This window comes from Hylaeus anthracinus, unplaced genomic scaffold (genome assembly GCF_026225885.1).
Source record: "Hylaeus anthracinus isolate JK02 unplaced genomic scaffold, UHH_iyHylAnth1.0_haploid 11985, whole genome shotgun sequence".
In the NCBI taxonomy this organism is placed as follows: Eukaryota; Metazoa; Arthropoda; class Insecta; order Hymenoptera; family Colletidae; genus Hylaeus; species Hylaeus anthracinus.
The window spans coordinates 4531162-4544262 of record NW_026534333.1 but is presented as its reverse complement, the minus strand read 5'-3'; the positions used below and the strand labels follow the sequence as shown (position 1 = coordinate 4544262).

General features: G+C 40.1%; 2 protein-coding genes across 2 annotated transcripts in view; one reads left to right on the top strand and one right to left on the bottom strand.

Annotated features, from left to right (window-relative positions):
• Window positions 1-2397, bottom strand: part of LOC128887124 (interleukin-1 receptor accessory protein-like 1-B) — a 54302-nt gene extending 51905 nt beyond the window's left edge. The window contains exon 1 of the mRNA XM_054142635.1: window positions 1460-2397. Coding sequence (XP_053998610.1) covers window positions 1460-1689 — 230 coding nt within the window. The 5' untranslated portion in view covers window positions 1690-2397. The remainder of the gene's footprint in view (window positions 1-1459) is intronic.
• Window positions 2398-4117: 1720 nt separating this feature from the next.
• Window positions 4118-13101, top strand: part of LOC128887140 (ADP-ribosylation factor-like protein 4C) — a 31087-nt gene continuing 22103 nt past the window's right edge. Inside the window, exon 1 of the mRNA XM_054142679.1 lies at window positions 4118-4440. The gene's annotated coding sequence lies outside the window, so the exon portion shown is untranslated. The remainder of the gene's footprint in view (window positions 4441-13101) is intronic.

Genomic DNA, 13101 nt, shown 5'->3' with positions numbered 1-13101 from the left:
CGAGGTCGCGAGCCACGAAATGGAAACAAGTTGTGCTCGCGTCGCGACGTCCAAGAATATGTATATCAATTGCCCGAACGACGAGACGCGTCGTTTAACCTTTGTCTCTCGAAAACAAACGCGCGTTCGCGATCCAAACATTTCAAACGCAACGTTACGGTCGATGCATCTTCGACGAAACCAATTATTTCTTATTCACGTTCGCAGACTTCAGCGCATCGATATCCGTGTTCGCATTCTTTTTATAAAGTCGCGACATATTCGCAAATGCGTGCACGATACCTCTTTTAAGCTCGATACGATTAATTATACAGTGAGTGTAGAATGTACTCGTACATCGATCAATTTCTCAAAAAGTCTTGTGGGAAATTGTAGTTTGTTGATTTTCGTTTATACTTAACGGCATTCTATGTATTCTCGAAAATCCCTAGAGCGGATATAGTCCAAGAAACAATTACTAGTTTGTATAATTTGCAAAATTAACAAGAAAATATGAAAAACCGGCAGAAATAATGAAGAAATAAGTATTCGTACGGTTCTTATAACGAACCATTTACAGTAGAGTTTGTAACATAAACACATCAGTTTATTGATTCGTATAAATTAGCAAACATCAAATTTCTAGTAAAAAAAAGTCTTAAAAAATGCTGTAATAGAGTAGTGGAAGAAGATCCCACCTCGAATAACATCGACATTTAATTAATTACAACCTGGAAGAGTTGCAGTAATTATAAAATCAAAAAGAAATTCCACGAAGTATTAATTATTTATAAATTAATGTAAATTTCGTTTTTTTTTTTTTTATGAAGTTTTAAAAATGTAACAATTGTATGAATATTGCTTCTATATTTCTATCCATTTGTTTGTTTTTTTTTTTTTAATTTCGCAACTTATATAAATAAGTAATTTTTTTGTACTGTATTTATTCTAGAGTTTTCCAAGAATATGTAGAATATCATTGTTTATAAAAAAGAAGTTAATCAATTATAATTTCCCGCAGTTTTGGGGAAATTAATCGATGTACGAATACTTTCTACACCCACTGTATGTATTAGATGTCCAGAAAGTTCCTGGCAATTTCTAAGAAAAATTCAAAAAACACGTTTGAATTTTAATATATATTTATTGAGTCACATAGATGCCATTTTGTTCCACGGCCTTTCCACTTTTTAAGGGATGTATACATATTATTTGTTTTCAACCACTACGATATATTCAGACATGTACCAAAAATCGACACGGACTTTCCGGACAACCCAATATACATATACTGGATCGTAGAACGATACCTATCTTAAAACGAACAAAGGCTATCTTAAACGAGCAAATGGTAAATCTGATCGAGCGACTCGATCTAATCCGTCGACTTACGTCTCCGAGTAAACGAAACCGTTCGTTTTGTAAAATACAGAGCGACTAACTAATTTTAAAGTTTTTAATGAAAACACCATTGACTCACCATTCGATGCTCCTATAGCCCCGTAGACAGCAATGAAGGGCTTTGAACGTTCCGATGTTGGCATATTCCGTCGACACGACCTCCTTCGTGAATCTCAAACCACCTGGCAAATTGTCGAATTTGTGCATGGAACAATAGTCCTTCAATTCGTTGGCTTGGCAGATCGTGGTCAGAAACGAAAGAACGATCAGGCCACATTCCACCGGTGTCGTCATTTTCCGAGACTTCATCGAAGAAATAGTTTACGAAGAAAACACTTCAAAGCCCGCGTTTCGCGAATCCAAGAACCGCCATGATCGATTTCTCAGAATGGAAATCGTGTTCCCACGATATATCGATGCACACGTTTCGCCGTCAAAGGATATCGATATATCTCGGCTCCGTTACCGATCGCGGAAAAACGTGTTGTTACGCGGGAGAAGGAAGAGGAAAGACTCTCGTCGGTTACGAGTACACGTCGACGAACAAGCTTGACCGATCCTCGCAATATTTGTCGTCAAACACAAACCACTTCGTCCTGAACGCGAGGCTGCGTGTTTACTTGTCGAGATTTCGAATGGGTCGCGTACGGTGTACGTCCGTTACGCGTGAACCGACAAACTATTCGACCGTTTACTCGCCTCTTTCAAGTACATTCTTTTCGATAAATCTTCGTTCAATATTTAATAGTCCTTTCGATTCCGACGAAATTTCCAATAAATTCAAATGTTAACGCTTCTCGACAAATATCAAAGTCACGCGAATCGTTTTGAAAAGCATTTGGAACGTTGCACTCGGGTATCACTTGTCACGTTACAACACACAGAATCGATTCGAACAAACTATGCTTTTCCCGTAAAAAAAAGAATAAATATTAAACGATCAACTAGTCAACTCACGAACGTACATACGCCGCAAACTATCATTACGCGTAACTACGAAGCATGCACGATGGGGGCCGGCGGCTTACTGTCAGTTTTTCTTCGCATGACTCCTAAGAAGATTATGCGCAGGCGCCATAAACAAATAACTCTCGTGCGCAGTGTTTGCAGCTGTGGCGGCTCCTCAACGAACCTAACAATTTACCGACGAGCGGCGCCACCTTACTGGACAAATGGCGCTGGCGAACCACTGGCAGCACCATCGGAAGCCGAGGTAACAAGTGTTGGTTTAATTTCAATGTTATATCTTTTCTATAAAGTTTTATGTTAAACAATTGTGTTACAAGAATATGTGCGATCGCTGACAGCCTTAATATCTGCAATTTTGCAGATGCGCAATCTATTAGGTTGTCCCAAAAGTTTCTTTCGCTTTATTAATAAGTAATACATACACAATATTTTATGTTTTATGTTACATTACCGAATTGTGCACGATTCATTTTGCTCCATTACTGTTACATGATATTTTTTTTTTTAAAGAGGGAGGCGGTAAAGCAGGTTTAAAGGATAGAAATGTAAATGGAGAAATTTAAGAAAATTATTAAACGTGATTGCAATATAGGATAAGGATTAGATAGAAAAAAGAAAAAAGTTTATTTTGTTTTACTTTATATCATTTTATTTTGTTTTGCCATGTTTTTTTTCTTGGAGTACCAAAAATAACAAGGACTGGTTAATTTAATATAATATTATACGATATACTCAGATGTAAATGCAACATCTACCAAATATGTAACTGTGTTATTTAAGCATTAAGAAGAATTAAGAGATAAGTTAGACAAGTAATACTACATTTGGAAGAGTTATATTTTTATATCACAGAGCTATGTGTGTACCTTCATATTAAGGAGATGTATGTTTCAAGAAATGTGTAAACAGTCCGTTAGGACTACACAATGTTTAAATAAAGAAAAAGAAAGAAAGAAAGTTTAGTAAAGATAAGGGCGACAGCGAGTAGGGCAGGGAGTTATGTGCATAAGCTGTGGGAATAGAAACATAGACGGCGCCACCGTCTACACGGAGATTCGCGGAATCAAATCTGGCATCTCTGATCTCCGCATTTCTGCTGAAAACGCGGAGATCTCCGCGCTTTTGGCAACCCTGCTTTCTTAGCCTTCAATTTATATTATTTAAGAACAATTGACTCGAATGGTCTGTCGCTTCTTAGGAGGGGAATGTCGACAGCTTGCGACAGTCTATAAAACTGAAGCCACTTGTATAGGGCGATTTGCTTGATTCTACACCTTCTACTCGTCAATCTTGCATAAAAGATTCCGTACAATCTCCCATATACCATATCACAGAACAAGAAGAATATTCCGAGATACACAAAATATAACGTATGAAACATTACAAGCAATATCAGCCAGATCGTAACAAGTTTCCCGATCTCTCGTTAACACGAAGAATTTCATAAAAATGTAATAAAGCGATACAAATTTTCATTTTCATGCTGTAGATAACTATTTTTTCGTTTAAGACGTTCTCTCTGCGTCGTTAAAAGGTAATCTTTTCATTAATCAATATTCGTAACAAGATTTCGCAGCAGAAAATACTTAGACACCCCGTAGATATTACAAAGTGAATTTCGGCACGTAGGCTGCTTCGTTCTGATTGGAGGACCGTTCGATGGATGGCGCTTGATTGGCGCTCGAGTGCGCCGTGGCGTTGTCCCGTGGCGCCGCCTAGCGATGCTTGGCGGAAATAGTGTAGAGCTCGAGACGGTGGCAGCCAGTCTGTTTCGAGAGCTCGGGGTGGAAGGACATCGCGGGGCGGTGCTCGTAAATGTCAACCGGCAGAGGATTGTTTTGTTATGCTTTGATGTCGTCCGCGTAAACCCATCGCGGTATCGAACGTCAGTCTGTTCGCGAGTGTTTTCGCGTAACAGTCGACCGCGATATCGTTCGAACCTTTCGCTCCCGGGAGCGATAATCTCGACCGGTCTTCCGCATAGACTCCGAAAAGTGTGTCAAAGTCGATGTAACGTGTTCTGTGCATCCATAGTCAGCGTAGCTGTGAGTGCCCCTAACGTTTCGGATAACGACTTCTGCAGAAAAAATGGTGAGTTACAATTCTCTTAACGAACAAATTTCGCAACGTCGAAATCGCGTATTATGTAACACGGTGAAAGAAATCCTCACTCAGATGGAAACAATCGCAATTATTTAGGCCGATCCTGTCAACTGTTACGCGTCGGTAAATCGCGGGTCCATTGTTAATTCGTTGGCGGGGTCGCACGATTGAGATCGCGCGTGAATGAATCTCTGGCGGTGGCTGCACGCCGATGTGACAGCTTCGTAGAGTAATCAAGGTTATTACGTTCCTCTTGCCGTGCCTTATGAATGAGTACCTGTTCTCCGTGGTCTTTACTCGACGAAGTCGTAGAAATATCATCGGATGCTGCGCCTTCATAGAAAATAACACGTACGTGAGAGGACAAAAGTATCGGCATGGTCGCTTTTCTTTTTACCACCAAGTAGCGTTGGGAAAATTATTCTTCGAATTTAATTAACAAAAATATGGAGATCTGTTGATTTCATTCTTTCGTTTTAGCGGTTTCGTCATGTGATAATATTTACAAATCGATTCAAATACATAAGTTTATATTTGGAGTAAATTGAACTGAAGTAAATCTTCTTTTATTCTCGTTCTAAGGTCGACGTATTCTATTTAAGAAACCGAAAATTTTCTTACTCGTTTAAAACCGACGATGTTGATGTTTCATATTTGACATTGTACATCGAAAATATCTTGCAACAATCTGTCGAAATCTGTTTGTTAGCATTCCGGTATAGTCACTTGGCTCAAGTTTGTTTATCAGTTGATTCGTAATCACGCACTGGAATTCTCTTTTAAAGCTTCCGTTGATCACATTTAAACGGGTTTCACGTTGGGAAGTTTCGAGTTTCGCTTACGCATAGGATTGAAAAAGCTCCGGTCGTTTTGAGAGTAAGCGGAATGTAAGCATCTTCGGTGTATTTATCAGATGTACTCGGAGTGGATTTAGCATTCAGACGGAGTCATTGCCACGCTTTATAAATATTCAATCGTTCTATAAACGCGACTCGTGTCGCTTCACGTGCAGAACTTTGCGTAGCATTTGTTGTTGATATACTTCCTAAGAGTTCGATGTTTTATACCTAAACACTCGAAATCTCGAAACCATTAAACTTTGATACTTTCGGTAGATATATAGAAAGTAGTATTTAGAAAAATTAATATTAACAAAATTTGTATGAAAATTATGCTTAGCGATAATTTGGTGAGAACCTTGTTAGGTCTCGATGTTAAAACAAATGCAAAGTAATTGTCGCTTTCTACTGTTAGATGTGACTTTTAATTTTAAAAACGACACGAATGAAGTATAGGATGTTTACAATTTTATTCATCGAGTGTAATGAAATTACATTTTTCAATTTCACTACACTCTGGGAGAGGGAAGTTGATATGGACATTTTGTTATCGATAGTCTTATCTCTACTCGAATGCCACCCCGTCCCTTCCCCCATGTTAAGGGTTAAAGAAATGAATATTTGCAATCAGAGAAGGGGTTGCTTCCTTGACCCCTTGTAGCGTCCTAAGTGCGTCACTGGTGGTGCCCCCTGTCTTTGCCCAACAATAAAGTTACATTTCTAACATGAAGACTGTATAAGGAGTCCTAACTGTGTAATGTACAAGTGTTATCAAAATCCTGAGCTTGAAGTTATGAATATTTCTACCACTCGCGGCGCAAGTGAGCACAGACTACGATATATACAGGGTGTCCCAAAAATGTTGGAGGTCCTTGAAAGGGGCGGTTCAGGAGGTGATTTGAAACAACTTTTTCCTTAGCGAAAATGTTGTCCGAAATTTCGTTAAGGAGTTAATAACAGAAAACCCCGAACCAATCAGAGCGCGAGTATGCCGGTTGAGCGTAGGTTACGTGATAGGCGGCCGCGGTGATACGCTACCGCGGGCGCTCCACCTGCGTACTCGCGCTCTGATTGGTCACTGTTTTCCGTTAATATCTCCTCAACGAAGCCTCGGACAACATTTTCGCTAAGGAAAAAGTTGTTTCAAATCACCCCCCGAACCACCTCTTTCAAGGTGTTACAACATTTTTGGGACATCCTGTATATATGTCATATGCTCGTAAATGGATATATATGTATTATTATTACATACACATATGACATATACATATATATAAGACTGTGCGCACTTGCGCCGCGAGTGGACGAAATATTATTCATAACTTCAAGTTCGGGATTTTGCTAAAAGTTTTCTAGTGACTTTCTTAGGGAGTTGGATCTCCTTATACAGTCTTAATGGTTTCTAAATTGAACGTATCGCGAATCGTGATCTGTGGGTAAAGCTGGCCAGAGGAAAGGGTCGCCGTTCTCGGCCATGTTTTGATAGTGGTGTCGACTCGTATCGCGTTGCCAGTCCTGGATCTGCATACACATAACCGTGTTACGGTAATTGCTCGGACGTTACGGGCCGCCCTTAATCGTCCTCATAAATGTAACGAGCGTATCATTCACGTGCAACATTGACGGATGTTTCGAGGAAGGTTACCCACGCGATAAATGTAATTACAAGTTTCCCAATTTAAATACATATAAAATTTCCTAATGAATTGTATTCCTCGCAAGAATCGTATCAACTACCGAAAGATTGTCGCGCAACGGTCGTCCTAATCGTTTCGTCGAATCAACGGTAATCGGAAAAAATCTGTAAATTTGCGATCGCTAAGTCGGATCCAGGATTATCGCGGGTCCAAGGGGGAGGGAACGCGAGGCTCGTGGAAGACTTTTCATTCAGAAGTAATGGATTTCCGATAATTACTCGCGCAACTAGGAACCGTCAAAGAATGATGCATACATGCACGAGCACAAGGTTAAAAGTCATGGCTTGGACATTTGTCTTTTCCGCGATGTTAAAGGCTGGTTTACAGATGATGCGTTAAACGTTAACTTTGATCCTTTCATCGTTAACGCTTTAACAACTTGTTACAGACATCGCTGAATCTTCAACTATTAATCCTGGTACGCGAGAGTTTTCCATCTTTTTTATTCAGATTCACAGTTTACCGTATATATACAAATTTTTGGTATTTTAAAATTTAGAAATATTAGGTGAACTGGAAACTAATGTCGTTTATTTTACATTAAATTCGAACAAATTTTTAATAAATTCCCTTTTTTAATCAATTATGTAATCGCCCTCGTTATCAACAGGCTCTTGCCATGTAGTGTGCAAATTTTCAATACCAGATCGATAAAAATCAACGAGCTAGTGGGTGATAAACAAGTATTTCAAATTGAAAAAGCGACATTACTTTCCAGTTCACCTAACAATTATTATTGAGGTTATATGTGAATCTAAAAGAATCTAACTTTACGCTTATGATCAGCAACATCTACCAGGAAAGGCCCAAGTTTGCAGGGAAGTAATTCCGAATTCTAACGTCAGATGGCGCCACTGTATTCGCATCCCGACGGTGAATATATTCATATTCCAAATCTGTCTGTTTGAGATTTATCAATAATTCCCAACATTTTCACCCAATCTAGATCAAATTTCAGTTAGTTGCTCTTTGTGTTCCGATAGAGAGTATAAGCGACTTAATTACTTGGGAAATATCTTTCTTTGCAAATACGAAAATATAATAATATATTTGAATATAATCTAGCAACAGTAATCATGACACATATACTTTATACATAATCTTTCATAAATAACGAGTGAACATTTCAGAAAGTACCGAGACAATTTATACGGTGTTTAGGTCCCTGAATTTTCGCGAAAATAGTTCTCTGTGTAGCTAAGCTCATTGCCAGAAATCGTAGCTCGACAGTTTCGCGACCAGTCACGGGTACGCAGCGCTTTTTGTTCGCGACACATAGAACGAAGAGACGCAGGTTTAAAGAGAGCGAGAGGATCGAAACCCCGCATCACCGTGCTCGCACGGTCGACAGAATCCGTTCGGTGTTGCACTTTGCGATTACTGAACTCCCGATGACCGGTTGGAAGTTCCCAGATTGCTTTTGCCGCGTAAATACGGCCGCCAGTCGACCATCGATCCGACAGAAATTTCAGATGACTCGAGCGTTGCTTGGTCAGCGTGTTTCTCAAACTCTTCCATACCGAAGGATCTGCAAACAGAATAGAAATGGGAGTCGGCCAGGGGATTATCAAAGATCGTTGCGGTACCGATTCGTTGGGGTTTTCGAGTAGGAAATCGATTGAAACGTTTGTACGAAGCATGAAGACTGTATAAGGAGATCTAAATCCCTAAGAAAGTTACTAGAAAACTTTTAGCAAAATCCCGAACTTGAAGTTAGGAATATTTCGTCCACTCACGGCGCAAGTGCGCACAGACTAGTATATATATGTATATGTCATATGTGTATGTAATGATAATACATATATATATATATATATATATGATAATATATACACATATAATATAGTATAGTATATATAGTATAAGTATAATAATATATATATCCATTTACGAGACATATGAAATATATACAGGGTGTCCCAAAAAGGTTGTAACACCTTGAAAGAGGTGGTTCGGGAGGTGATTTGAAACAACTTTTTCCTTAGCGAAAATGTTGTCCGAGGTTTCGTTACGGAGATATTAAGCGAAAACCCCGACCAATCAGAGCACGAGTATGCCGGTTGAGCGTAGGCTACGCGCTAAGCGGCCGCGGTGATACGCTACCGCGGGCGCTCCACCAGCGTACTTGCGCTCTGATTGGTCACTGTTTTCCGTTAATATCTCCTCAACGAAGCCTCGGACAACATTTTCGCTAAGGAAAAAGTTGTTTCAAATCACCTCCCCAACCACCTCTTTCAAGGTGTTACAACATTTTTGGGACACCCTGTATATATATATATATGTCATATGTGTATATATTATCTATAGGTATTCCAAAATCATTTGAAGTGATTTATAGTATTTACAGATTTACGATACGTCTTGTCTGTACTTATATTAAATAAAAAAAATTTGTAAAATATTTATAAATTGCAGTTTTTCAATTCATATGTATTTTGCAATAACAAATGGACTGCCGGTCAAGTGGAGGGCAGTCTGAAAATTTTCTGTAGATAAATTGTATACAAATGTATATCGTAGTCTGTGCTTACTTGCGCCTCGAGTGGTACAAGTATTCATAACTTCAACTCGGGATTTTGACTACACTACACAGTTAGGACTCCTTGTACAGTCTTCATGATACGAAGTATGGTGGAACCTCCTTAGCTCAGTACCCTCTATCAGTGACGGGCAAAACTCTAGGTTTCGAATAAATCTGAAGTTTGCCGATATGTTTGTCTCGTTTTCTCTTTTGAACATTTTCCAGAGAAAGAAACGAGACAAACATATCGGCAAACTTCAGATTTATTCGAAACCTAGGGTTTTGCCCATCTCTGCCCTCTATTCCTTTGTAGCTAAGCTTAGTACCTTCTAGCCCCCTATAAGAAGTAAATGTTTTTAAATTATAGAGCATGGAGCTGAAATATTTTCCCAGGCGCATCAGACCCTTCTAGCCCCCTATAATTGAACTCAATACGGCCACGTGCTTTTTGTGACGCGTGCCCCGAGTCACACCAGCGAACAATAGTCGCTCGTACCTAGATAACGAAGAGTCATATTGAAAGGTAACCAAAGTTTCGATTTCTTTTTGCACGAGGAATCGATCCCGAGAAGAAGAATATTCTTAGTTATCGTCCTGTGTAATAACATCGGTACGTGGTGCACACGTTGCACTTGGCGCGATACTTTTCAGAGAATCCGGGCCTAGGAAGATTAAATAGGAATCGATGATAAAGTGCGCTGTCTGTTGATTTATACCTTGCTTCCAAGATTAGACTAGATTATATCGATAAATAAATTCGTTTGCACTGTTTATCGACTTCCAGTTCTTTCTTGGTATGTTTGGTAAGAGTATCTAACGACGTAGGCTCCTTTATTTGACCTCCGTCGCGTATAATACCGTGCTCGGCAAGTTAGGTTGACGTCGAATCAGATTTGTTATTGGTCACGCGATTCACAACAAATGACTACCGTCGCGATAAAGGTCGTCGCCAAGGAACGTAAGAGCGACGAGAGCAAACGATAACGCTGCGTACCTAAACGCGAAAGAAAAACGTCGAGTGGCCCGTTCTAAATACAAATAAAGAACGATGGTTACATAGCGTCACGTTATCCCCGGCTGTATTTCAATTATCACGACACGGTATAGAAAATCAATATTTTCGGGCGACGGTGCGTCGCTCTTCGCACAGACAGAAGGCAACGAAACGCATGGAAACAAATGTAATCCGATCGCGCAATTACTCGACGTTATTCAGCACGATTCCCGTCGGTTCTGAATGCTTCTTTAAGTTTCTCGAGGACCTTTCCGCAAACGGCGCGACGTTGAAAAGCGGTCGAGGCACAAAACATTCGTCCTGTGTCGCTTATTTTTCATTCGACCCCATGGATGCGCGTCGAGTAGAGCATCGCCAAAGCCGAACGAGCTCCACCGACGAATATTCTGATGCAATTTCTCGCATTCGAATGGCAACAAGCGAGCCGTCGAGTGTTTGGGCGCTTAATACGGAGTCATGGTAACCAGGATACAGAGGACCCGGGGTACCATTTGTTTAGACAATTTAACGGTCTCCTGGAAACGACGTCGTCGCTGTTCGTCGACGTCCCGTGGAAGGATGAGGTTGGCTCGAACGCATGCGCGCCTGTGCCAGTCGATAACACCACCGATACGGTGGTACCAGCACCGAGAGGACCAGCCTCGTTGCCAGCTGCAACACTGACACACCGATCCACATTGCTGATCGCGATCCCAGCCACCAAACTCCCCGGACCAAACATGCTTTTAATCATCTCAAATGCACCGACGGGGATGTCGTTAAAGATTAGGGTCTCGTCGAAACTGTTCGATGCCTCCTATCTACTCGTTTCGATCGGTTTCGAGGCTCAGTTTCGAGCTGCACAAATTCGAGAATCTGCATAGAGGGTGACGGAGACTGGTAGTCGATGATAGAAGATGAAGAATCTTAAGAGATAGGTGTGAAGGTTGTTTAGAAATTGGGAGTAGTGAAACTTGTTCAAAGTCTCGTATAGTCGTGCTTTTCTTTTTTATTTTTGAAGCTTTTAAATCTCAAAGGAGAGATTTATTCGCTTTACATGTCGTTGACAATGTATATGTAGAACTAAATTTTGTTAACATGTCTGGAATTATACATTGATATTACAGTTCTTCAAAAAAGACATAACACAAATACACGCCGGAACGTTCGGTTTAGTAATCAAAACAGACATATTGATGGGCAAATATAATTTAAGTTTACAGAGTTGCTGTAACAATTTGACTCTTTCTCCCTTTCGAAGAGTGGACACTGCCAAACAATGTGATCAATGCTCCGATAATCATAATCACATCAACACTTAGAATATAGTCGTGCTTTAATCAGTCTTGAAGGCCTCCGGGCTTCTACAAATTCTCTATTCTAGATATTATCTGGTAGACTTCTAATTGACGAAGATTGAAGACGCTTAAACTCATCTGGGAGCATCTTGTATGCTTTGTTGTTAAAGATTAGTAGTCGATGAACCTGTTCAGAGACCTCTATGTCCTTGTTCCGATCGGTTTTGAAATCCTCGAGGGTCTCACAAATTTACTAACCTAGTCATTAATTGTAAGAGGTAGCCTTGTTCGAGGGTCAGGATGGCCCAAAATAGCGTGAGCGCCAGGTGATTAGAACTAATTTGAACCATTAATGAGTTTGGAGTGGTCAACACCAAGGGTCATGTCTTATTGATAGATGTATGGAACATTTAGTTGCCATTAAAAATTGATATATGTATTTATAGCCGAGCCGAACATCAAAGCTTGTCTGCGAATCTTTTCCTTTTTTTAAGACTGTTCTATCCATTTAAAGAGCTAAAAAAAAAAGTATAGAATATAGATTTCTAGAACATTAAATGAAAACCTTCTGTAAATCTTCTCCAAAGTATTCCCAGGTCGGAGTTAATTAAACATCGTTGTCTTCGTCCAATAAAACGTTGAATCATTTTTTCCCGGACAATCCGACCAAGCCACGGGTGAACGTCTTGCTTCCGCTAAACTAACGTGCCGGAATAGGTAACTTGGAAAGCTGCGGAGGTTTAAGAGACTGAAAAAAGGTCTATTGTTCTCCCTTTTGCACGCAGAGGGTCTCGAGAAGCTTAACTCTACTATTAGTCTACTTCGGACTAATAACCGAATTAAAGGTTGTCGCGACTAAACGACCGACGAAACGTCAAACGAAAGGTTGAACGTTTGTACGAACGTGGACGGACAATGTTCCGAGTGCAATCTGTTGCTCCGTACAAGTCCCCATCGCGGCAGCTAATGGGAGCCTGTCTGCTTCTCTAATCTCTATTATGCTCTAACAACCTTCGAGTAATCGCCGCGATTTCTGACCGAAGACTCAAAGGGGACTAGCAAGTCGAATTGCTCAGAAATGCTTCCTAATCGACCCGGCAATTAAGGTGCCGATAATATTTTCTCGTCAGATTAGTGACGGTTTTCGTATTTCGGTCCATAGTATTAGGTCGTCCCATAAGTTCGTACCAAAAACTGTGTTCGTGATCTTTTTGATTCAATAGTTTATTTTAAGTGCATGGGTACAGTTTTTCAGTTTACACTGTCTTTCTTTACAATTTTTACAATATGCATCTTAAAT